The 27,333-nt window shown below is 42.6% G+C and overlaps 1 protein-coding gene and 1 long non-coding RNA gene across 3 annotated transcripts; one reads left to right on the top strand and one right to left on the bottom strand.

Moving 5' to 3' along the window:
* Nucleotides 1–648: 648 nt before the first annotated feature.
* LOC137435299 (vascular endothelial growth factor A) lies at nucleotides 649–10,620 on the bottom strand. Of its 2 annotated transcripts, XM_068128972.2 has the most exons (7): nucleotides 10,179–10,620; nucleotides 10,037–10,082; nucleotides 7,859–7,917; nucleotides 7,566–7,762; nucleotides 5,007–5,080; nucleotides 4,225–4,332; nucleotides 649–3,416 (listed from the first exon to the last, which is right to left on the bottom strand). In XM_068128972.2, exons 4-7 carry the CDS (start codon nucleotides 7,758–7,760, stop codon nucleotides 3,395–3,397), a joined length of 399 nt encoding a protein of 132 aa, XP_067985073.1. In that variant the 5' UTR covers nucleotides 7,761–7,762; nucleotides 7,859–7,917; nucleotides 10,037–10,082; nucleotides 10,179–10,620; the 3' UTR covers nucleotides 649–3,394. The 2 variants fall into 2 exon arrangements, with proteins under 2 accessions (XP_067985073.1, XP_067985063.1); XM_068128962.2 differs by lacking the exon at nucleotides 7,859–7,917 and having other exon boundaries at nucleotides 10,179–10,605.
* Nucleotides 10,288–24,044, top strand: LOC137435307 (uncharacterized). Its single transcript, XR_010986038.2, has 3 exons — nucleotides 10,288–10,413; nucleotides 19,238–19,353; nucleotides 23,420–24,044. It is a non-coding gene; the product is annotated as an uncharacterized LOC137435307 (long non-coding RNA).
* Nucleotides 24,045–27,333: the final 3,289 nt, after the last annotated feature.

The raw sequence follows: 27,333 nt of genomic DNA, 5'->3' as shown, positions 1-27,333 counted from the left end.
GACAGCAAAACAGACGTTGACAAACCTTGCAGTGGCCGACTAAAACTGCATCAAATGAAGAGAAGGTCGAAGCAGAGATTAAATTAAAAAGCCTCAGGCCTTTTGTGAGTCATTTATAAATATATAATCAAAGAGAAAAGTTATGCTTTGAGATGGGTTGATGTTTAATTTTAGAAGAGTGGACCATTTTAAAATTATCATTGCAGGGATAGTCCAGGGCTGGAATTTGCAGGTGTAAGCAGACACAATGACCTACCTTTTTTTTTAAGGTAATAATTTTTTTTAAACAAAAAGATTCAAGCATGAACAGACTGGACTGCCAGGTTAATGTCACGTCTTTAAGGTACAACACACTATCCATTATGCTGTTTGCAGAGAATCAGAAAGTTTCATTGTCACATTATATTACATCCATCCCGAGGCAAAAGGAGATGCAAAGTCTGGTAAGCTACCTGTCATTCCATATTTACCTGCCAGGATGGTGGAGGTAGCACACTTGCCTTTGAGCCATCTAGTCTGGATTATATCCTTGATCTGAATATCAACCATTAAACTGGTACTTCATAGGCAAGGCGTTACATGCACAAGTGCATCATCCGTCAGACGGACGACATATATCTTATGAATCAACAGAAGAAAACAATCGAGTCAAAGAACAGGTTTTCGTTTATATAATAAATATATAGTTTGAAGTAAAAAAAGAAAAGAAAAAAAAAGAAAGATTCACCCTCAAAAGAAATAAACATCTTATGTGCATTGATGAAACGAGACAGGATTTGAACGAAACAACTCTCGAATAAGACAAAATGCTTCCACCATTACAGAATACGAGTCTGGTGTAAACACCGATGTAGAAATCCTCTTTCTTTAAGGCAAAAGTGGTACAGGTGTTACAGTACCTGCAAGGAATTTTATAGAAACGCAAGTACACGTGCAAGAGATCCTCGGACAAGCATCGACAGGGCATAGAAAAGAAAATCAGGGAAAATCGCTGTTAAAGGGACGGCCTTTTCTAGGATTGAAGAGAACCTTGTCTTTTCTAGCTCTGAGAGAAACAATTTCACAAACATCGAAAAGTGGATCTCATTCAATCCAGTCTGCCTTTCGAAAAACTTCAAATAAATACAGAACAAATCATTCTTAAGTGCGACAAAACTCAACTTGAGCAATATAAATACATATAAATATTTTTTATAATGCAATAAATATAACAGTTGTTAGCAATACATTGGTCACTGCACGTACACAAAAGGCACACCTTCCCAAGAGTGGTATTTTTGAACCAATCTCAGATTGTAGTAAGTTATCAGCTTAATAATACAGACTGCCAGTGTTACACACACGCGCACGCACACAATATCTCTCACCGCCTGAGAACACAAGGGGCTTTCGGTCCACAATGACTGCAAAATGGTGCTTTTTTAATCAAAGAAAATCCAAGAAAGAGCTGACTGTGTGGTCAAGTGGTTAAGGACTGCTGGCCTACTTCTCCACTGGCGTGTGCTCCATAGCTCACTCTGCTCACTCTTGCCAAAGCTCACTTGCTAAGCAAACTGAGTATGCCAAACGACCCTCAAATTGACTTTACTGAGGCCTAAGTTTGCAGTGGACTGCAATATGCGCTCGTTTGAGGTTTTGAATCCCAGCTCAACAAGAGAATTTACAGAAGAATTCGGAATGGGATGACATGTTATAGATTCCCCATTAATACCACAACTGTGTCATGTAAGCAGCAAATGAGTTCCTCCTATCTCGCACACCGTTCACCACTTTACTTGAATGGAAATCAAAATGCCCGAGTGTTTGACGTCACGATTCTTAAAATCAGGCTTGGCAAAATGACACAAATTTGGCCATAAGTTAACAATATTTTCTGCTTCTGTTTAAGTAACAGCAGTAACAGCTAACACTAAGACTGAAACAACCAAAACACTCGCTTGAGGTTAACACTGTAGCCAAACTATCAGTACTTCATAAAAAAGCAACATGTACAATAAATAATAAATAAATACATCCGCATTACTTGAAAATAAGGCACCATTAAGTACTGAAAAAAACCCACTAAAGTAAAGTGGCGACTTGACTCAAAAATACTCTTTCCCTCTTCTCTCCTCTCCTCTCCTCCGCACTCTCATCGCCACCAGGCTCCACTCTCCTTCCCCACCCTCACCAGATAAAACAAGAAAAATTAGTTACCCAGAAAATGACCCGGCACCTAGACTAGGCGGATGTACAAAATATTCCACCAACAAGGGTGTTTTTCTCACCCCAAGTCACAAGGTGAGTTTAGCAACAGTTGGCAAACCGTGACGTCAGAAGCCAGAGTCCAAGCTTTTCATGGCGCCATGTGACTTGTTGATCACCAACACAAACTCATTGCATCGAGTCCCTTTCACCCTGACATATAGTGAACCAGTTTTCTGTTTGGTAAAAGCAAAAACAGTACTGTGTCTGAATTATGATGCTTTGTACTAATGACCCTAATTTATGATTATGCTGTTAAAGGTCATCTACATATTACATATGCACAGTTTGGAGTGGATAGAAGGAGAGTAGAAAAACAGGTAAGGGGGAGGTGTAAGGGAAAAGATGGCATAAGAGTTTGGAAACATGGGAGAAACAAGGAAAGAAGCAATGACAGAGGAAGAAGAGTTGGAGGAAATACATTAAGAAGGGGTTGGGGGAGGGGAGAATCAAATTTTTCTCCATTTGATGTGTAATATGTTGATACACTTTAAAAACAATAGCTGTACAAAGAAGGCTTCGTTCCACACTCACGAGTAGCTTCAGCCAAGATCCAATCTGCAGGTTGAGATAGCAAATTGGGCTTCGCCCATAGTTTGATATCAAAATAGAATCTAAAATTAAAAAGTTTGACAAGCCTGCGCAAGGGAACAATTTCCGCTCTACGGGCAGTTGAGCAAAGGAGTCTGGAGGCCTACGCCCACAAAGCCATAATCAACTTTCGTAGAGTGGAGGTCTCAATGGTGGTTAAATCCCAATATAAGTAAGTCTATCAGGACTGTGCCATAGTCACAGAAAATAGCAGTGGACTATAATGTGATAAAATATGATTAGTATATTGCCACACACTTGTCATTTACCCAGCCGCCCTAGAAAGTCTTTTCCTTCTTCAATCCACTTGCCCAATATTCATGGTACCGATGGTCTGTGAAGAGTTCGACCCAAGTATCTAAGCAGCTCATTCCCCTTCTCGCTCGCTCTGAGCAGCAATAACGTTCAGTGGAAGACTTCAGTTCCTCTGTGGTGGTCGGCCGGCCATCTCAAGCAGTGATTCTCACAAAGCAGAGTCTCAGGGTCAGAGTACATTGACCCCATTATTTCATCCCTGTTGTTCCACATTGGGCAGCTCAAGCCACCAATACCGCAAACATCACCTTCTGGGTCTTTCACATCTAATAGGCAGAGAATACAAAAAATTAATTAGAGATGTTGTTAAACTAAATTATGATGCCATAATAGTCACTTGGTAAATTGTTTACATATTAGCAATTCAAGAATACCTTTTTGGAAATAGAGGTTATTTAACCGTAACTGCACTGGGACGGGGCCTCGGTGGCCCCCTCGACATTTTTCGCAATTTTTTTCCGCAAAAGGTGGGTATTTCGAATTCTCCTCTAATGACTTTTTTCGCTAGGGTCTTGCGCACATTTTGATACAACATACATCCGAATCGGACTTGCCGTTCAGGTGTCACATGACAATTAGTAAGTGTCATATGTCCTAAAATGCAATTTTTGCATATGTTTATGTACAACGAACGCATGTGAATAAGCGTTACATGCATTAGGACATTGATGGTGTAAATTAATTGGCCTGTAATCTCTTCTGAGTGTTTTAGCATGTTGTCCAAGACATACTGAATAATTGTACAACAATATAATTAGGCAATAATTAGACAAACTTACATATGGAAAAAATAAAAATTTTACAAATGCGTTCATTACATGATGATCTATGCGTGTGCAAATTTTCAAGTTCATCGGACCATTGACGGCCAAGATCAGTCAGGGAAAGCTAAAAATCATCCAGGGTTTAGATACTTATTATACCATGCCAAATTTGGCCAGATGAAATGTACCACAAAGCCACCACATCAACAATGTAAAAAATAAATAAATAATATTGGCCATCTTATCTTCTTATGATCCTTCCCCACCTCAATATCCCCATAATGGTTAAGTGACATGTCATGTGACTCACCGGCAGTGGTGTCTGTTGTGCACTTGTTTGTGTCTGCAGGTGATGTTACAAGTACAGGCACAGGTTTTGGTGTCTAGTACAAAATTTGGTTTGAGGCAAGGCTTGCATCTGCAAGGAAAGGCAGCAGAATAATGTTTATATGGATGGAAAACACAGCCAAAGGATCACATAAATTGAAGAGTATCATTGGCTGATATTTTGCACTTTTCAACATGCGATGTGACATTTTCAACATGCGATGCGACATTTTCAACATGCGATGCGACATTTTCAACATGCGATGCGACATTTTCAACATGCGATGCGACATTTTCAACATGCGATGTGACATTTTCAACATGCGATGTGACATTTTCAACATGCGATGTGACATTTTCAACATGCGATGTGACATTTTCAACATGCGATGCGACATTTTCAACATGCGATGCGACATTTTCAACATGCGATGTGACATTTTCAACATGCGAAGCGACATTTTCAACATGCGATGTGACATTTTCAACATGCGAAGCGACATTTTCAACATGCGATGCGACATTTTCAACATGCGAGGCGACATTTTCAACATACGATGCGACATTTTCAACATGCGATGTGACATTTTCAACATGCGATGTGACATTTTCAACATGCGATGTGACATTTTCAACATGCGATGTGACATTTTCAACATGCGATGTGACATTTTCAACATGCGATGTGACATTTTCAACATGCGATGCGACATTTTCGACATGCGATGCGACATTTTCAACATGCGATGCGATGCATTTTGGTACCTGCATTTACACTTCGTGTGCAGTGCAAATGACATCACAACAGGCTGGACTCTGTCGAAACTGGTCTTGATCAACTGCACATCAGAGAAAAAGTCATCCGATTTACAATAATATTTAAATCATACAATGCATACACCAGAGGTTGGCTACAATAACAGTTTTGCTCATTTTAAATGAACAATTAGCAAAAGAAAAATAAATTTCCTAACACTAAATAAGACGTTGATGTGTTCAAGGAATCAAGACAGTCAGCTTTAGAAGACTACCAGACTATGGCAAGCCACAACCTGTCTGAGCAGCACAGAGCAAGAACAATGTTAAAGAGTAAAATAATGTGGATTTGAGACCAGCAACTTCACAGGGCCTTTTAACACACAATGCCCTCAGAGGCAGACAGCGGAAATCCAACCCAAAGCCACCAACAACAGTACCAATTACTCGTCTCGTGCGATCGTTTAAAGTTGTGGTAATGGCCGCTGTTTGTGCCACCCCTACAAACGGACAAAACCTTAGCGCCGGCTATTTGCGGTGAGAATGTCGCCATGGGTGCAGACCTGTGTTTTTTGGTTGGGTGTAACCGTGGCACAGACAAAGCAAAAAAGGGGTAAAAAAACAACAACCCAAAACAAAACAAAAACAAACAACAACATTCAGCCACATTGGACAGTAGGTTGTGAAAGACCTCTGCTTGCTGGTCTGCTCTTAAAGCAAATACATGGCAAGTACCTTGTTTGAGCTGACAATGCTTATTCTTACCCTACATGACATCACAACTGCCGAAGGGGTTTTATTTTTTAAGATCAAGCGAAGGGTTTAATTCAATCATTCAGAACGACCTCCTACACCTACAACGAGGGAAATAAGAGTGAATCACGGTCAGTCGACTACCCTGAGTGACGTCAATGAGTGGCATGCCAGCTCTCCTGATACCAACTCAACATCCATGAAGCTTAGAACCCAATTCCTTAATACTGCTGCTTTCAGTTGGATTTGAACCCACAACATGCGGCATGGCAATCTTCATCAATAAGTCACCCCTGCACCTGAGTAAAAGGGTACCCTCAATGGTGAAACGAGTCCATTTCCAAACCCAAATTCCTCAACCACACGAGAAATCTTCAAACATCACCCAGAAATGATAACATTTACAAAAGGTCAAAAGCATTATTTTGTGTGGATCAAGCCATAACATCATACAACTCTTGGGGAGAAGGAAACACGAAGCATTATTTTGTGTGGATCAAGCCATACATCATACAACTCTTGGGGAGAAGGGAACACTAACCACCAACAAGCTCTTTCACTTAAGAAGCGAATACAACATATTTTCTGGAGTTTAAATCATGGAGCATGCGATCTACATGTACCTCAACAAAGCTTATCCCATTGTTTGCAACCTCACCATTTTTTCCTTATTTTTGGTTCGTGGACAAGACCCTTTGCGGTTTTGCACAGCTGTCCACATACAGCCAGGCATCCGACCTACAATTAACCACCCATGCCAAAAGTAGAATGCAAATCATTGTGTGGATTTCCGCCAGCTGTGCACCACCTCTGGAATAATTAGTACAGCTGAGTGTAGCATTTTATGTGGCTTTGTCATTACATGTAATGAAGGTGCCACGGTGGGCTCTGTGATGTGATGAAAACTGCAAGAGGTGCAAGTATTCATTTTTGTCCAGGCTGGCCTTGTGTCTGTGCTGTAGTAGCGAAATCGATCTTCCCACGTAAAGATCAATAATCAACATAGCTCGTACAACTATTGGGGACCCCTCTTCGTGGTGGTTGTACCCCCACTCCCAACACAAGTCGGGGGCCAAATCCTCCCCATTCTTCCCTGCTGCCCAGATTTGGCAGGACAGCGCGGCCATGGTCAGAGTGCCGATCAGTCCCCATGGACCGGCCCTATCCCTCTTATCTCTTTCTCCCTCTGTTTCTCTCTCTAACTGTCGTGGCCCTGACTTCGTGAAGGTGGGGTACATTATCCTGGATGTGAGGCATCTCTGGTTCGCTCCTGGGAGATCGATCGGCTGGGTCCGTGCCCTCAAGCTTGTTCGAGAGAACTGTCCGGGGCTATACAACAACAACATATCATTTGTTTTACATAACCCTCAAACTAGCAACACCTTCAATCTCGTCCAAGTTTTGTCTTTGGAAACAACATGAGTGACCACATGGTGTTGGTGGTGACCCCTACATGCTACAGCCCACAGAACAATTGATGGAGTGCCAAATAATTCCCTCGTTCCCAGCCACACACACACACACGTTTGCACAAGACTTGTTTGAACTTAAACTTTGTCAAGCACGCTTCGTCATCTTTCCTTCAAGTATCGGCACGTCATGATAAACAAAGTTGACACGAGATAAAGCGGGGTCGAAATAGCGTATCTTGTCATGAATCGAGACCGCTCAAGTTATGTGGGAGAATTGAAAACGCAATGCTCGTGTCTCATGCTGAGAGGCAACTTCCGGAGGTATCTGCAACAAATTGTGAAGGGGAGTGACCCATGCATTTTTTTGTTGACTCATCGTGTATCAATAAGCAAACATGCTCACCTCAATGCTCACGTTTCTACTGTGCACGGCGATGCACTCCCTCTGGTGGTCTGTGCAGCATCCCCCACAGCGTTGTACCGGCACCCCAGATGGCCGAAAGGTGAAAGAAGATTCGTGTGGGTACTCCGTGGCGATTTCAACAATGGCATCGCGTGGTTGGCATTTGGTCAACCGGATTGCGTCCTTGAGCTTCATGACTGTAGGCAGAACCGAGGAGGAAGAGTGGAGGTGTAACTTCCTTGTAGAACTTAACTTGCACAGTTAGACATACTTCAGATAGATTCCCCACCTACCAAGGAAATGGCGCAGCAAAAGCTGGGCACATAAAATCACCAGGATGTATGGAGTTTTCCTACAAAAAGGAAAGAATTAGGGTCAACGACTGATTTTATTACCTTTTTTTTGTTTGTCTAATTCAGCCGAAGACACGACCTACTGCCACGCTGATCTTTGTTTTATTTTATTTGTGCTGCTCTTGTGTTTGACCTTTTGCCCACTGACTTGCCATTTCTTTCTATCTACAACCTCGTGTGTACATAAAGTGTTCAATGATCACGCCAGGACACGAGGTTTCTTGCAGCATTTTGAAAAGTAGGTAAATGGTTAAATGTGTTTCCAGGGGGCAACGCACTACCCTGTTCAGCTTTGCTCGTCTGCCAAAAAAACGCAGCGTCGGCGCCTGTTCGCGCGTGTCAAGGGGAGTTGCAGACCCGGAGCGACCTTGGCAGTTTGGAATTCGGAACGGGTGCAGGAAAGGGGTGGGAGAGGGGGTGGGCGGGGGGTAGTGGGAGTACGTGCCGCAATGCCAATCTCGCCAGCACTCATGGCAACAGCAACAGCCCACCCGGCTCGAGCGCATTCCCATGGACATAAGCCTTATTGCGTGCGTGTACCGCTAAAGTCAACCAAAGTTGATTAAAAGTTTGGGGGAAAAAAAAATTAATGAAGAAGCGTAGGTGCCAAGAATTGTCACGAAGAGCATGCATGCGGAAAAGTATGTCTGCGGATATCCATGACGAACATACTAAATCTCAATTTACCAAATACAAAGCAGCATTTACAGCTTTAGCATGCTCGAGATGTGTTAATACAGACAGGTAAAGATTCATAACTGATCCAGATTGGCGACGCATTCCAATGCAAGGGGATGTGCACAAGGGCGATGAAACGCAGAACGGGACGGACATGCATCATGGAGCTGGCTGGACATGTACTGGTCCATCCCGCTCCATGATGCATTCTTTTTTGGAACCCTGGGTTACCCCATGAGAAAAAGTACTGCCGTACTGAGAAATACAAATAAAGGTGGAAATTGAACACATGGCGCAGGTACAGCCCTTCAGTTGGGACGCCAATCGGGCTGTTCCGTCCCTGCTCGTGCTCGTGCATCCTGGAGATCTTACTTTTCATTTAAACGAAATAAATAGTGTTCGCTATTGCGTCCTGTCACCATGACAACAATTAAACTTTCCTCCCTCCCTAGTGCTTAGCTATTTACTAAGACTGACATATATCTGCATCAAAGATGCCAGTGTCTGACTAGCAAGGCTATAAACAACATCAACCTCAGAACAATAACATAGTAACATCATTTTTTGATACAAGTGATGCCCTGATGGATTAAAAATTCCATTGGATAAACAAACAAAAAAATTCCCATTTTGGGGTCGAGTGCAAAAGACTCCTTTTTCCTCGTTAGAACCCTTTGCAGAGGACACAACAGCAATCCCATGAGAACCCATGAATGGCAAAGCTCAGACATTAAAATAAAACAAACAAGTTGCAAACTTTGTTTTTTCTCAAATTTTGCATCCCCTTCGATTTGGTCTTCAATTCTCACACAGCCTGTTATTCCTCCCCAAAGATCCTGGATGTAGTGCCAAATGGAAATATCTGTTACTATAGTGCAACACCAATATCCAGTCTCCTCCAACCCTTCTTGATTGGGCGAGACTATTGATTGGACTAGACTATTAATTGGGCTACACTATTGATTGGGCTACACTATTGATTGGGCTACACTATTGATTGGGCTAGACTATTCATTGGGCTACACTATTGATTGGGCTGCACTATGAATTGGGCTACACTATTGATTGGGCTGCACTATTCATTGGGCTACACTATTGATTGGGCTGCACTATTGATTGGACTAGACTATTGATTGGGCTGCACTATTAATTGGGCTAGACTATTGATTGGGCTAGACTATTGATTGGACTAGACTATTGATTGGGCTGCACTATTAATTGGGCTAGACTATTGATTGGGCTAGACTATTGATTGGACTAGACTATTGATTGGGCTACACTGTTCATTGGGCTACACTATTCATTGGGCTACAGTATTGATCCGGCTTGCTCCGCTAGTCCTTTGGCTTATTGAGATTGTTCATCGGTAACAGAAACAATACGTCACGTGGTCCAGGCAAGCAGGTGCAATGGAAGCGTGTCTTACGTGCGTAGACCCACCTTCGTTTGCTGAGCTCAGGGAATCCCACGCAGATACGCTCATCGTCTGCCAAAAAGGGAACAAACAACATGCGAACAAGATGAGTAACTTATATCGGCCACAGGAGGACGAGCAGGCCGCGGCGTCTATCTTTAAACGTACCTGTACAGCTGGCGTCAAGAGCGCCAGTAAGAAGTACGCAGGGAGCATAGTCCCACGCAACCGCTCGTAGTAGTAGTTTTAGTGCTGGTGGTAGTGGTCACAGCGGCAGCACAGTAAGTAGTAGCTGAAAGTCCCACAGGGTAGTACTAGTATTGAGAGAGAGGTTACCCTGCTCGAACGCGCATCATGTCACGAGCAGATTGGGTCTTCGACAAACCCAGCACGAGAAACGCAGGTGAGGGATTCCGTTCCGCCTTCACCTTACGCCGTCTAATTCAAGAACTAATGGATGTATCTTCCGTCGTGCTCTTCTTCTTCCTTGCTCTTGTTGATATGGCGATACGACCTTGCGAGGCTGGCGAGATGGACACGAGCGAGATGAAAGCCGCATGGAGCGCGCGCACGTTGTGCCTCTGCTTCTGTCTGTCACGCGCTTTATATTTGTGCGGCGAGCACCGCCGCCTGGCGGAGACGCACGCCGCGCATTATTCATTAATATGTGGAAAACGCCGTCACAGAATGCGTAAAACACGTAAAAACATGGACACAAACATACACTTCATTTTTGGGGACGTGTGCACTTGAAAATATGTATTCTTTAATCCATTGTGTATTTTCATGGGATTTATTGAAATTCCTCGGAAGTGGAACAGACTCAACTTTGATTTTGAACGTCGAGTCGAGGTCAAAGGGAGTGCACCGAGTTGGACGGTCTCCTGACGGTAGTCGGTGGGCGTTGTAGATCCCGGCATGCCTTGCACGAAGAGTTGACAAGTTATCGCGCCGACCCCCTGAAAAAAATTATAAACTCCCGCCAACTTGAATCGAACGCCAAGCCTGGTCAGCCAGTTCGTGAAGGGCTTGGGACAAGCACGCGCTACGAGCCGTCGACTCCAACGTTATGGGAATTGTCGTAAAGGGAGAGATTCCTAGTGTTAACTGGGATGAAATCCGACTGTAAATTACCGTCCTCGTGTTGTGCACACAGACCTTCACATCATAAAGATGTCAAAAGCATGTCAAGCTTTTCATTCTACAGTGAAGCAATATGTGTCCAGCATTTCACTTGTATACATATTACGTACATTACAGGTGCTTTGACGACAAAAGGAAAATAATATACATTCGTTTCCGGTAGACTTCAGACAACATTCCAAACTCCTGCCCTGTTTGAGGGAGGCTTCGGAGGGTGCGGAGATCTGTCCAGGATTTATCCTCAAGCCTGGAACATCATCATGGGTGTGTCTACTACTAATACTATTACGACTCGTATTACTACTACCACAACTACTATTGCTACTACTACTACAACTACTATTGCTACTACTAGTACTACTACTACTATATTACAACTACTATTACTACTATATTACTACTACAACTACTAGGTCTACTACTACTATTAGCACTATTACATTACTACCAATACTACTATTACTAATATATTACTACGACAATTACTATCACTACTACTAGCACCACTAGTACAACTACCACTACTACAACTACTATTATATTACTACTACTATTACTGCTATATTACTACTACAATTACCATCACTACTACTAGCGACTACTACCTCTACTACCACTACAGTTACTACTACTACTACTACCGGTACTACTACAACAACTACTATTACTATCATACTACTACTGCAACTACTATTATTATTATACTACGACTACTACTAATATATTACTACTACTATTGCAACTACTACTGGTACTACTAAAAGTTACTGCTACTATTCCAACTACTATTACTACAAAGGCCCCAATTAGTCCCGCCTATTTGTGGGGTCGGCTGAGGAATGTTTTTGGCCAAAGTCTTTCACGAACCAGCTGGCCAGACATAACGTTCGACTGAAGGTGTAAGGAATTTGTAATTTGTTCAAGGTGTCGCGGGTAACTCGCCAACTCTTAGCGAAAGACACCATGACATGTTTAACGTGTAGTAACTACAGTTCTGGTAGACGCAGACGGGTCCTCTAGCTCAAGGTCCTTCCAATGGACGACGCACGCATCAAGTGAAACACCAAGATGACGTTTTTATAGTTGAGTCGAGATTCGAACTCAGGCGAGACGGTTCAAACCTCTCAGCTATCCTGGCAGCCATTGTTTGTGTATAATGGCTCGCTTTGACATACACACATGCATCCTGTATATACTATATAGTACCGTACATATAGTAATAAGGCACCCACCCAATTTACAATGTTTTAATATGACATTTATATCATACACTCCTTTTATTTGTAAATACACTATATAAGGTATTGTACTTTAAAGTTCACACACAACTTTATATAGTGCTTCTTCTTCTTCTTAAGCTTGCAGAACGAAGCTGCAGGGTCGCATCAATGGCTGAGAGTGCTGCTGTGCTGCTGTGCTGCTGTGCTGCCTTTGGTTAGAGCAAGGCTTTGTACTTTGTTCATGGTGCCGGTGATAGCTCGCCTACTCTTCGCGAAGGACACAGTGCAATCTTTAACCTTCACCAAGTTCAGCAACAAATTCCGGCAGATGGGACGCCCAGTTTAGGGGTGTGAGGGGGCACACACACAATGATGAATCAACCTGACTATGAAACACCAGGATGACAGTTTATAGCTGGGTCGGGATTCGAACCCAGGCTAGGCAGCATATCAGGTGAGTGTGCAGTGAGTGCGCCTATATTATAGGCTACCATTTCACGCAATCTCGACCAATCAAATATTCTGCACGCGTTCCAGCCTTGGGGGAATATCGAGATTCAGACAAAAATTGTGACTCATGCAAAACGTTCTCCAACCCCACATATCCAAATCCAATTTGTTCAGATCAGTTACAAAATATGAAAGTATTTCTTTTTCCTCCCTTCTCGTTTCCCAGCGTCACACAACCTTTTGCGTGACGCTGACATAAATAATGTCTAAATGCCGGACAATAGTGATTGTGTAAATAAATAATGGAAATAAATAAAGAATAAATAATATATAATAAATATGTATATAATATATAATAAAAAAATAAAAAAATATATAATAATAAATAATAAATAAATGTGTAAATAAATAAATAATATATAATAAATATGTATATAATATACTGTATAATAATAATATATATATAATATATATTAATATATAATAAATAAATATGTGTAAATAAATAAATAATAAATATGTATATAATATATAATAATAATACATATAATATATTAATATATAATAAATAAATATGAGTAAATAAATAAATAATAAATAATAAATATGTATATAATATATAATAATAATATATATATATATATATATATATATATATATATATATATAATATATATTAATATACAATAAATAAATATGTGTAAGTAAATAAATAATATATAATAAATATGTATATAATATATAATAATAATAGATATAATATATATTAATATATAATAAATAAATATGTGTAAATAAATAAATAATAAATAAGTATATAATATATAATAATAATATATATAATATATATTAATATATAATAAATAAATGTGTAAATAAATAAATAATAAATAATATATAATAAAGATGTATATAATATATAATAATATATATAATATATATTAATATATAATAAATAAATATGTGTAAATAAATAAATAATAAATGAATAAATAAAATGTAAATAAATAATGTGACACAAAAAATTCATGATGATAAAACGACAAAAAAAGCTATTAATACTATACAAGCTTTAATTAATACTATACAATACTATACAAAAGTATGGGATTAAGCAGTTATGGATTACAACAAAAGTAACAATTTTTTCACCGTCACCATTCGACTCTCATACCATGAGACTGAGTTTGCAACAAATGCTTGAGAAATCGTGCTGCAAGGCCTGGGACAGTTTAAAATGCTTTGCATGAAATAATCAGCAAATATAATCATAATAGCACAAAAGTGCAGCAAATCGTGCAAATTTTGATCACAATGATTCCTTTTTAGTTTGGGAGTTTAAACAATTTACTTTCAAATGCAAACAGTGTGCAATAAAGACAGTGAGCAAAGTACAAACCGTTGAAATCTGCCAACGCCAAAACATTCCATACAAATCCAATTTGTTCAGATCCCCGTTCAGATAAATTAGCCAAAAATGCATCTTCAAAGGGTCCTTTAATTCGGAACTATGGAATGTGGTTAAAATATCGACTTAGAGTCCACATGACACACTTTGTAAATGCTGCAAATTTTTGCACTCACAAAGCAATCTTTTAGCTTCAACCACTAGAATGTAGGTATTTGGGAGTGGTTACCTGTGAACAGGGCCCTAATCGATCAGGGCACAAGATCAATCGCCTATTGTTTATTGAAAAAAACGATATTTACAAGATATTTACGACATTTCATGATTGTGAAATAAATGTATAATTAAGGATGGCATCGTGTTACAAAAAGCTGCACACCTCTGTGCCTTACAAATTGCAACCTGAATGTTGAACCGAAAGAATAAATTAATAACACAATTTGAAAAATATCACGTTCATTTTATATTCAAAATGACCGAATCCTATGAGTAATGCACACACACACACACACACACACACACACACGCGCGCGCGCATGCACGTACACACACACACACACACACACACACACACACACACACACACACACACACAAGTAGAAGAGGGCCAAAGACATTCGTCATAAAAATGGGCGAAACAATTACCAAAGAACACCTGCGTAGAACGAGGCTGATCCTGAAAACATACCTATCTTCAAGGAATATAATCAAAGCCATAAACCAACAAGAAGAAAAAGACACGAAATGTCATAGCCCACATGGTTTTAGTAATTTGTATAGCTTTATAGATTTAAAATAGAATTATACTCACCATTATGTTTTCCAATAAATTAGTTATATACACTACATGGCCAAAAGTATGTGGACACCAGAACATCACAACCATATGTGCTCATCGAACATCTCATTCCAAAATCATGGGCATTAATATGGAGTTGGTCACCCCCTTTGCTGCTATAACATCCTCCACTCTTCTGGGAAGGTTTCTCATGACATGTTGGAACATTGCTGTGGGGATTTGCTTCCATTCAGCCACAAGAGCATTAGTGAGGTCGGGCACTGATGTTGGGTGCTTAGGCCTGGCTCGCAGTCGGCATTCCAATTCATCCCAAAGGTGTTCAATGGGGTTGAGGTCAGGGCTCTGTGCAGGCCAGTCAAGTTCTTCCACACAGATCTCGACAAACAATTTCTGTATGGACTTCACTTTGTGCACAGGGACATTGTCATGCTGAAACAGGAAAGAGCCTTCCCCAAACTGTTGCCACATATATGGAAGCACAGAATCGTCTAGAATGTCATTGTTGTGCTGTAGCGTTAAGATTTCCCTTCACTGGAACTAAGCAGCCTAGCTCGAACCATGAAAAACAGCCCCAGACCATTATTCATCCTCCACCAAACTTTACAGTTGGCACTATGCATTCGGGCAGGTAGCGTTCTCCTAGCATCCGCCAAACCTAGCTTCATCCGTCGGACTGCCAGATGGTGAAGCGTTATTCATCACTCCAGAGAACGCGTTTCCACTGATCCAGACTCCAATGGCGGTGAGCTTTACACCACTCCAGCCGACGCTTGACATTGCGAATGATGATCTTAGGCTTGTGTGCGGCTGCTCAGCCATGGAAACTCATTTCATGAAGCTCCCGACGAACAATTCTTGTGCTGAAGTTGCTTCCAGAGACATTTTGGAACTCGGTAGTGAGTGCTGCAACCGAGGACAAACTATTTTTACGCACTCAGCGCTTCAGCACCCAGCAGTCCCGTTCTGTGAGCTTGTATGGCCTACCACTCCATGGCTGAGCTGTTGTTGCTCTTCGACGTTTCCAGTTCACAATAACAGTACTTACAGTTGACCGGGGCAGCACTAGCAGGGCAGATATTTGATGAACTCACTTGTTGGAAAGGTGGCATCCTACGATGGTGCCAAGTTGAAAGTCACTGAGCTCTTCAGTACGGCCCATTTTACAGCCAATGTTTATCTATACACAAAGAATTAAGTTAAGCACCCCCCCCCCCCCGTTTTTTTACAACCTCGCACATTACAAGTTTGTTGTCGTCAAAACAGTGTAATATACCCATGATATTGCTATATTTTCTGGAGAAGTGATATTATGGTCACATAAAAACATAACAATCATGCCGTTTTCAATATTTTATTCTGAATAATTTAAGGTGAAATTTTTTGGGAATTTTAGGCATATTTTCACCTCAATTTAAGTATGGAGCTATAGGTCCATCACGGACAGTGTGGATGACGTTTATGTTTTCTAACGTACAGTCATTGTTCTGAGAAGACCTCTAGCGATCTTTGCGTCAATAACGTGTGTAGGACCCACGTGATCGGATCACTGACTCAACCAATCACTTTTTTTCACTTTGATCACTCAATTTCATCAATGGATAATTGCTAATGTCATACCAATCATTATTTGATCTCACATACCTTAGAATATATGCCAATGTATACATATACACAAAGAATATATATTAGGGGGTGCTTACCTTAATTCGTTGTGTATATGTAGATTGCATGGCTGTGTGCTTGATTATATATACCTGTCAGCAATGGGTGTGGCTGAAACAGCTGAATCCACTAATTAGAAGGGGTGCTCGCATATGTTTGGCCATGTAGTGTACATCAACAAAATGGCCGTCACTCAGCGACCTTTGATCAGATTGCGAAAAAAATATGAAATGCAATGGCCGCCATTTGGCCATCTTTGTTCGGATTAAAAAAGAAAATCTTCAGCTTATGTATGCGCGCATGTATTGTCTTTGTGCCAAATTTGAACAGAATTGGTCCAATTATGTCCGAGAAATGGTTGGTGACACATTTAAGTAACAAAATGGCCACCAGTCGGCAATCTTGAATCTGATCTGGAAAATAAACTTACATCCATATGTAAGCCATCATTCATTATCTATGTGCCCAGTTTAAACAACATCGGTAAATGGATGTCCAAGAAATGGTTGAGGACATATTAAACATCAGGTTTTTATTACAACTAAAATGACCACCAATCGGTCATCTTTGATAGCATCGCGTAACAAAATGATGTGCATATGTATACCGTCATGCATTGTCTTTCTGCCAAGTATGAACAAAATCGGTTCATACATCTCGGAGATATGGCTGCTTAGTGATGGATGGACAGACGGACGGACAGATAGACGACAACCAATCCATAAGCCCTCCTTTCGGACTAAGTCCAACATGGGCTAACTAACAGTACCAATGTTCCAGCATAGCTGAAGAATAGTAAACTGATCACAAGCGGATATCAAAAAACTAGACATGAAATCAAGGAAATTCCTCACTATCCACAAAATGTTCTACAAAAATCAGTGCATCCCAAGAATGTACCTGCCAAGGAAAAAAGGAGTTGACAGCCTGATGGAACTCAATCAAGTGCACAGAGCGACGACTAGGATTAGCAGAGTACGTGAAAAGCTCAACAGACTACCGAGTACAATGTGTACAAGCATGAATACAACAAACTAGAAAATGTATCTCTCACTCACTTTGTAAAAAACTTTCAAAAACAGGTGCGAGCTTTCGGTGAAGTTTGGTTTCGATGAAGAAAACGATTGGTGAAGAATCACGTAAAAATTCTAGTGTCCGGATCTTCACCAAAATATAATAATTTCGTCCTTGCCACACACCCAACCCCTCCACCAAGTTTCATCCAAATCCGTCCGCAACTTTTTGAGTTATCTTGTTCACAAACAGACAAACAGACAGGAAGGTGTCAGGCGGCAGGTAGCCTGACATGTATGACGAAAATCGAGAGAAACAATAATTGATTGATTAATTGCACAACTAAAATGAATGAATGAATGAATGAATGAATGATCGTTGTAAGGCCATTTTCCCCGCTAGAGCGTGGGTTAGCCTTGCGGGCCCCATGACAATCATGGTTCCCTGTTTGAGGCAATGTTTTTTTTTTATGGCCGGATGCCCTTCCTGGCGCCAACCCTTAGTCGCCTCTTACGATGCGCAGGGATACGGTGTACCCGGTGTACCTATTCTAAACTGGAGTACACACAGGGATCATTAATCCCAGCAAGCTGGTATTCAATTTGCACGACCTCGGAAGGATGACGGGCTGAGTCAACCCCCCTGGTGTTCATTTAGCGATCGACAGGGATTACGAACCCAGGATCCGAGGATCCCAAGCCGGCACCCTAACCGCTAAGCCAACACCAGGCTATTTCTTAATAAGTGAATAGTAATCGTAAAATAATTAATTTCTTAATCAATTGACTAATAGCAAACCGAAACCACCACTGCTTCATTCGAATCTGTAACTTTTTGAAAATTAAATAATCACGTAATTAATCGAAAAAATAAATAATTAATCGATTAATTGATTAATCAATGAATCCAAAATACCCTTTATAGCCAAATCACTTGGTCACTACCATGTCCAAACATCAGCTTCCTAGCTCAAAGGATGGCCGAGATATCGCCCGAACAAACGAGATAACTTTGACCTTGACCTTTGACCTATATAGTCAAAAAAACATTGGCGGCCTCACTTTTGTCCTTCAGAATCATCCGGTAAACTTTGAAGATGATAGCGGAAAGCCTTCGCGAGTTATCGCACTCTCAGACATACAAACGAGACAGACCGACATGACGAATTTTTTTTCCAATTTTTGTCAAAACAAACAAACACACAGACAGGGGTGAAAACATAACCTTCATCCACCTTCGGTGGCGGAGGCAATTATGAAGTGGGTACAATGAATCCCCATTATCTTGTGAACCTTCTACACAACACGTTCTCATACAATGGAAGCTACGACTTGGCAGGTTTGTCTGTATTACACACCGGACAATCTTCCTGGATCGTTCCAATTTCTGAACATTCTCTGTTGACAAATTAACAAATGTGCATATCAGGGTTGGCAGGAGGGCATCGTGGTACACGCACTCACCTCTCAGCCACGTAGCCTGGGTTTGAATCCTGACTCAGCTATGAACTGTCATCCCGGGTGTTTTACAGGTATGGCGATTCATCAATGTGTGCCGTCCTTCGGATGGACATTAAACCGGACGGCCTGTCTTCCGGCATTAGTTGGTGGACGTTAAAGATCCCGAGGTGTCCTTCGCAAAGAGTGGGTGAGCTATCGTCAGAACCATGACCAAGTTCCAAATCCCCGCCTAACTACTTCGTCGAACATGAGGCCTGGCCAGCCAGTTCATGAAAGTCTTGGGCCAAGCTTCCTCCAGCAACCCACACAAGAACGTGGTTATAATTGTGACCGTTAAAGAAGAAAAGACCAAATGTACATATCAAATTGAAAAAGGAATACCGGTAGGTTGAATCAAGGACTGACAGAAAATAACCAAAATGCTATTCTGTCCATGAAACCTTTTCAATTCCTTTAAACATACAATCCTTGGTTTGTTTTTCCAGTCAACACTTGGGAATTCTTGCTCTTGCTCCAGTTCAATTTGTTATATACTAGGGCATTGCCCGTACGTGGGTGCCCGTTCCTTGCCAAAAAAAAAAAAAAACGCTACCCGTACGCTCTACCCCGCCCGTACGCCCGTAAACAAAAAAAAACAACGCTCTTCGCTTCCGCCCTTCGCTCTGACTGAATTGGGAGAAATAATGCGCATAAGAAATCGAATTACGTACCGTAATGGCGGTCAGCTCGTAACGCGCTCAGCTCCGCTCGTCTCACATCGGCCACGCCTACGCAACAAAGCGTTCTGTGATTGGATGCCGGAAAGCGTGCTGCCGGACAGTCTTCACTGTCCGGAAGTTCGCAAATCGCAGTTACGATGAATCGTTTTAATTTAATCGCAGTTTGAATTCGTTTTAAAACATAGTTTAACGGCAACATAGTTTTCCAACGTGAAATAAATGAATACGCTGTCAAATGTGCCGTCCGAGGCAGAGTCTGATCGCCACGTTCGGCACACGTGATAGCTCGCTGCTCTCTGATTGGTTGAATCGTTTTTTGGACATAGCTCGGTAAGTAATTGTCCGATTAATATGAAACCTTGAAAAGGCACATCCTCGGGTCCCCAGCAATATACCTGGCAAGTTTAAAGTATATCGGACCCGTGGTTGTCGAGAAACAGCGGTCACAGACACACAGACACACAGACACACAGACACACAGACACACAGACACACAGACACACAGACACACAGACACACAGAGATTACTGGAATTATAGATAGATAACTGCGCCCCAACACTTTTGCTCAGAAACCTGTTTTACACAAATATGGCCATGAATACTTAATAAAAGGGTCATCACCACCTGCTAAGAGGCAAACATCAAAAATCATTTCCTTTGTCTTGTTAGCATTAATGACTAAACAGAGACGGTCACACCAGTCTATAAACTTCTGAACTTCGTTCACATATACATGCTAATCATTCAGGAGGAACACACTAATTACTGTGTCATCAGCATATTGCATAAGCCTGGTGTTGCCTTCACGTTTATGTGGCTGGCTTAAGACTGGGTCTTGAGTTCATCCCTGTTGGCTGGGCCTTGAATTCATCCCTTTTGGCTAGGTCTTGAGTTCATCGCTGTTAACTTAGTCTTGAGTTCATCCCTGTTGGCTGGGCCTTGAATTCATCCCTTTTGGCTAGGTCTTGAGTTCATCGCTGTTAACTTAGTCTTGAATTCATCCCTTTTGGCTAGGTCTTGAGTTCATCGCTGTTAACTTAGTCTTGAGTTCATCCCTGTTGGCTGGGTCTTGAGTTCATCCCTGTTGGCTGGGCCTTGAGTTCATCCCTGTTGGCTAGGTCTTGAATTCATCCCTGATGGCTAGGTCTTGAGTTCATCCCTGTTGGCTAGGTCTTGAGTTCATCCCTGTTGGCTAGGTCTTGAGTGCATTCCTGTTGGCTAGGTCTTGAGTTCATCCCTGTTGGCTAGGTCTTGAGTTCATCCCTGTTGGCTAGGTCTTGAGTGCATTCCTATTGGCTAGGTCTTGAGTTCATCCCTGATGGCTAGGTCTTGAATTCATCCCTGTTGGCTAGGTCTTGAGTTCATCCCTCATCGCTGGGTCTTGAGTTCATCCCAATTGGTTCGGTCTTCAGTGCATTCCTGTTCGCTCGGTCTTGAGTTCATCCCTATTGGCTAGGTCGTGAGTGCATTCCTGTTCGCTCGGTCTTGAGTTCATCCCCATTGGCTGGGTCTTGAATTCATCCCAATTGGTTCGGTCTCCAGTTCATCCCTGTTGGCTAGGTCTTGAGTTCATCCATGTTGGCTAGGTCTTGAGTTCATCCCTCATGGCTGGGCCTTGAGTTCATCCCTGTTGGCTAGGTCTTGAGTGCATCCCTGTTGGCTAGGTCTTGAGTTCATTCCTGTTGGCTAGGTCTTGAGTGCATCCCTGTTGGCTAGGTCTTGAATTCATCCCTCATGGCTGGGCCTTGAGTTCATCGCTGTTGGCTAGGTCTTGAATTCATCCCTCATGGCTGGGTCTTGAGTTCATCCCTGATGGCTAGGTCTTGAGTTCATCGCTGTTGGCTAGGTCTTGAGTGCATCCCTGTTGGCTAGGTCTTGAGTCAATCCCTGTTGGCTAGGTCTTGAGTTCATCCCTCATGGCTAGGTCTTGAGTTCATCCCTCATGGCTGGGCCTTGAGTTCATCGCTGTTGGCTAGGTCTTGAGTGCATTCCTGTTGGCTAGGTCTTGAGTGCATTCCTGTTGGCTAGGTCTTGAGTTCATCCCTATTGGCTGGGTCTTGAGTTCATCCCTGTTGGCTAGGTCTTGAGTTCATCCCTATTAGCTGGGTCTTGAGTGCATTCCTGTTGGCTAGGTCTTGAGTTCATCCCTGTTGGCTAGGTCTTGAGTTCATCCCTATTGGCTGGGTCTTGAGTTCATCCCTGTTGGCTAGGTCTTGAGTGCATTCCTGTTGGCTAGGTCTTGAGTTCATCCCTGTTGGCTAGGTGTTGAGTTCATCCCTATTGGTTAGGTCTCAAGTTCATCCCTGTTGGCTAGGTCTTGAGTGCATTCCTGTTGGCTAGGTCTTGAGTTCATCCCTATTGGCTCGGACTTGAGTTCATCCCTGTTGGCTCGGTCTTGAGTTCATCCCTGTTGGCTGGGCCTTGAGTTCATCCCTGTTGGCTGGGCCTTGAATTCATCCCTGTTGGCTGGGCCTTGAGTTCATCCCTGTTGGCTAGGTCTTGAATTCATCCCTGATGGCTAGGTCTTGAGTTCATCCCTCATGGCTGGGCCTTGAGTTCATCCCTGTTGGCTAGGTGTTGAGTGCATTCCTGTTGGCTAGGTCTTGAGTGCATTCCTGTTGGCTACGTCTTGAGTTCATCCCTGTTGGCTAGGTCTTGAGTTCATCCCTGTTGGCTAGGTCTTGAGTGCATTCCTGTTGGCTAGGTCTTGAGTTCATCCCTATTGGCTAGGTCTTGAGTTCATCCCTATTGGTTAGGTCTCAAGTTCATCCCTGTTGGCTAGGTCTTGAGTGCATTCCTGTTGGCTAGGTCTTGAGTTCATCCCTATTGGTTCGGTCTCAAGTTCATCCCTGTTGGCTAGGTCTCGATTTCATCCCTGTTGGCTCGGTCTTGAGTTCATCCCTGTTGGCTTGGTCTCGAGTTCATCCCTGTTGACTTGGTCTTGAGGTCATCCCTGTTGACTTGGTCTTGAGGTCATCCCTGTTGACTGGTCCTTGGGTTCATCCCTGTGGGCTTGGTCTTGAGTTCATTCCTGTTGGCTGGGTCTTGAGTTCATCCCTGTTGGCTAGGTCTTGAGTTCTTCCCTGTTGGCTGGGTCTTGAGTTCATCCATGTTGACTGGGTCTTGAGTTCATGCATGTTGGCTGGGTCTTGAGTTCATGCATGTTGGCTGGGTCTTGAGTTTGAGCCCCTGTCGTGCTGTTAAATACCACCAGGTGGATTGACTCAGCCTGTCATCCTTTCGATGTTGGAAAAATGAGCACCAGCTTACTTCACACAGGGGGCACTGCATCAGCGGCACAGCCACGCCTCCAGCAACGATGCAACCAGGAGCCACAGGCTGCATACGAAATAACAGTAATAAATATATTTCACAACACTAAAACTACAATTGGACTTAAATTCCCCAATATGTTTCAAAAAGAAACCAAATACCATTTCCAGGAGACATTTAAGTGCTTCATGAGTTTTTTTGCCAATTTATCTGTTGGTGTTTATTCATTCCTCACCTGACAACCTCCTGCATACAGCAGCAGTAACAACAACAACAGCAGTAACAACAACAGCAGCAGCAGCAGCAACAACAGCAGAAGCAACAGCAGCAACCGCAGCAACAGCAGCAGCAACAGCAGCAGAAACAACAGCAGCAGCAGCAGCAACAACAGCAGAAGCAACAGCAGCTTGGTGATGTCCCTGCATCGACCCCAAAGTTCCTCTTCCCTCTCCCCCTCCCAGTGAAATTCAATACATAAGCTGGTAGATTGAATTTAACTGATGTTGATATAGCCCAGGATTTATGGGCCACAAATGGCCTTTTCCTGCATCCCCAGTTCCTTGTATAACATCATAAACACACTTGTATGCTCCGAAAGAATAAACACACCAAATATAGTTGCTTACAGTTAATGTGGCGTAGCTTCTATTGTCATACATGTTAGGTGGTACATGTTCTAATACATTATGAGGCCATGGGCATCAATTCATTATTTGGAAGTAATGTAGTTACTGTACCTGTAATCCCCCCACCACTCTCCTTTAGCAAAAATGGCCGAATATTATAACCCCTTTCCCAAACTCCATCATATAGTCCATACACCTTCTATTCCCTCCCCCGGTGCATGCGTAATAAATGCATGGCCCTTTACACAGGTACCTTAAGACCACGTCATTGACTGCTTTTGTTTGGTCTCGTGTTTTAGAGTGAGTATTTTATACCATCTTCATGTTGCAAAACTACGCTGAGGCATGACATCACAATGCCCATGACTTTGCCATGGATGTTACTTTGTCTGAGAGTTTTCCTTTGGAATCTGCCAGCCGACTCCAAGGGTTAATGAAGGGAGGATGCTGAAACACGACAGTGATTGACCTTGAGAACTGAACTCAAACCAGTAAAGTAGGGCAGGGATATTTTCCCACTCCGCCGAAGCACTTTGGTCAATGATATTACTTTTAAACAGTATGATCTGACAGTGATGTAACTTCACGAAAATTGGTCAATGCAGCCCTTGTGATAGGAAGAAAAGCCCTCCATTGTCACCAATGACTTTTTGCCTTCTCATGTTAGCTGACAAATGTCTGCACACAACTTTCACAAACCCAACATAGATATCATTGCTCACATGACTTGCCACATGATCATATTATTTGCATCCATTTCAGACTGGACTTTCTAATTTGACTCAATTTTTTTTTTTTTGGTTTGCTGTGTGCGTCCTGTGAAAGAACCAAAACTTGCAATAAAGGGAAGAGTAAACCGCAAAATGAAAAGTAAAGGAGTGAAAACTAATCCAGTCCAGCCACAGATTTTGCAATTCCAGTATATGCAATAATGAGCAGCATAATTAGCTCAATTCAACTTTCCTCCAGCTTGCAAAGGAAAATAACATTTGGCAATCTACAACCAGAGGCCAAGTTTGGCATACATACAGGGTGGCACAAAAGTCAGGAGCCACAAGGTTAATCTAATATATTGCTATGGCCATGGGTTTTGAGGTCTACTACAAGGGGAAAGCTCAGTTCTCCACCAAAGAACAAGGGGAAAACCCCAGGTTCCCAACGGTAAAACAAGGTTCCCAAGGGGAAAACAAGGGGAAAACCCAAGGTTCCCAACGGCAAAACAAGGTTCCCAAGGGGAAAACCCAAGGTTCCCAACAAGGGGTTCCCAAGGGGAAAACCCAGACTACCGAACCTGAGGCCACAGAGCATGGATAACTCTGCGACCCGACCCAGCGGGTAGCTAATCAACCGTGAATGCCAATTAGTCGACCAGGTTCCCCAGGATCCTCTGTCCGATTTACTGTTTACCTGTAGATGACGTGGTTTTCCAACCGGGTTTCACGCTCTGGATGTGCACTGATCTTTATCCGTCTTTGATCAGATTCACCCAAGTGGAACTGCCAGTGCGCACCGGATATAGACTGGAGCCAATTAGTGGGAACTGAAACGTCCCCCTAACCACTAGTATGGGATATACCAAACCAAATTAAGGAAATGACATGCACAGACAGATTAGAAGAACAAAAGCAGGGGGTTATTTACAAAAAGGGAGTGAGGAAAATTATGTGCACATTCAAGGCAATTGCTTTATTGTATGGAAAGCAGGGAAGGACATAAGACATGCAATTGGGGAGGATTTGTGTAAGTGTGGCAATGCCCAATAGGAAAAAGACACAGTGAAGAGCTAACCTGGTTAAGTATCCCTTTATTCCAATCTTATGAAATAACACAATGTTGGTGCCAAATCAGAATCACACTGTCAGATTTTATGAGAGGGAGAGAGGGTTTGAGGTTGTTCCACCCTCTACCTCACCACGGGAGGACCGTCATGCCATTCGCTTCCCTGCACTATGGATTGGGGAAATGGGAGAAAATCGTTGTTGTGCTCTTTTAGTTAGGGTCTAACCAATTGCCGATCCACTGCTCCAATCTCTCGCCTGGACCGGACACACACACTTGCTCGTCCACCTCCTGTCAAGAACACAGCTCTCCGCCAGCTCGTGTTTCATTCTGACCCAGACTCCAGACTTCATGTTTCACCCATACCAAGCAGACCGGGACAGCCTAATCACTCTTAATCACCACCTTATATGCATCTGGAGAGGGGAGGGGTAGGAGGAGGTCGGGGGTCATGCTCCCCCGCTTTTAGGTGTGGTTGGGGGTGGGGGGCGGGGGGGATAAGTTCACGCACTACCCCATTTAGCCCGATCGCAGCTTGTGCATTTGCCCAGCCGAGCCTCTTGCTGACGTCATCTTCGCTGACGGTTTTCTGTGCACACTTCGTCCTAATTGACTCTCAAGCCCTGCCATGGGCCGTAGCTCCATACTTAACATGGACCAGACGTTTTTGGTTGAGTGTTTGTGGTGCGAACGTGGGCTAGGAACCCGAAAGGTGTGGCAGGCAAGCAGAGAGTCGTGGCTATGTAGCAGAAGTTAAGGGGAGATAGTGCAGTTTTTGCGCCGTTAGTGAGGTGTTGAATAGGGAGGTACAAATGGTGTGAAGCCCATTACCGCCATCACACCACATGGCTGCTGTTGACAGTTCTGAAGGTAAAGTTAGAGTCGTGGGCATTTGTAGTGGTTGTGTGGTGAAGGTCTTAATGTATGGGGTAGTGGGTGGTTAAGCAATCAGTATCGAGCAGGGGTGGTTTGAGCGTGGTGATTAATAAAAATGTGAGGTGGGTTGCTGTTTCTCTTATGGAGGGAGGCAGTTGGGCTATGGTGGTGTGGAGATGGTTGGGAGTTAAATAGCGGTTAGTGGTGGTCAATGCAGTTGCCTATAGTGTTACTGACCCATTCTGATGCGAATGTGCAAACGAGCTGCACTTCCTTCATGGTTGGTTCTATGGGGACAGCGCTTCGTTTTAAAGCAAAATAAAGAATAAAGAAAAGGGGGGAAAATCCTTAGCTAATCCCACACATTAACAATGCAAATTGACCCATGAAACCCACTACACAGAAGTGAGGCCTATCTGAACGTTTACTTAAGAAATAACTAACTCAGGACTCTGTATGTTGGTTGACATTACTTCGGAGAGTGCTGGTTCACAGAACCGCAACATTGTAAAGAAGAAAGCTTGTTTGTGTGTCTGTGTGTTGTTGGTTGTTATCTCAAAGTGCAGGTTTCAAAAGGTGGAACGGAACCCTCCCAGGTCTCGATGTATCCACCTTCGTGTGTGTGTGTGTGTGTACTTGTTCATTCATTCGGACCCTGCAGGAACGAGTGCAACCAAACTTTGCATGGCCTACTCTTTCATCCAGAGGAATATCAATGGATATGTTTGGATTATAAATAAATAAAAATATTAAAAACAGATAATTGGCCTTCAGGCCTTGATCGGGTCTTGTGCTAATACACTGCTTGCATTGTTTTTCCTAGGAGCGATCGAGTAATAGATGTATTCTGAAGGTACTGGATTGTGAAGATCATATGTTGAGGTTATGTATC

Source organism: Myxine glutinosa, chromosome 1 (genome assembly GCF_964187855.1).
Source record: "Myxine glutinosa chromosome 1, kmMyxGlut1.1, whole genome shotgun sequence".
In the NCBI taxonomy this organism is placed as follows: Eukaryota; Metazoa; Chordata; class Myxini; order Myxiniformes; family Myxinidae; genus Myxine; species Myxine glutinosa.
Note: the sequence above shows the minus strand (reverse complement) of the source record. Positions and strands in the feature narration are given on the sequence as shown.

Excerpts from the sequence above, each read along its gene's own strand:
- LOC137435299 (XM_068128962.2), bottom strand. The coding sequence starts at position 10,226 with ATGCTCCCTGCGTACTTCTTACTGGCGCTCTTGACGCCAGCTGTACAG. Across the intron at positions 5,081-7,565 it reads GTAGAAACGTGAGCATTGAG|TTGATCAAGACCAGTTTCGA; the intron begins GTGAGCATGTTT and ends TCTGATGTGCAG. Across the intron at positions 4,333-5,006 it reads CACACGAAGTGTAAATGCAG|ATGCAAGCCTTGCCTCAAAC; the intron begins GTACCAAAATGC and ends CTTTCCTTGCAG.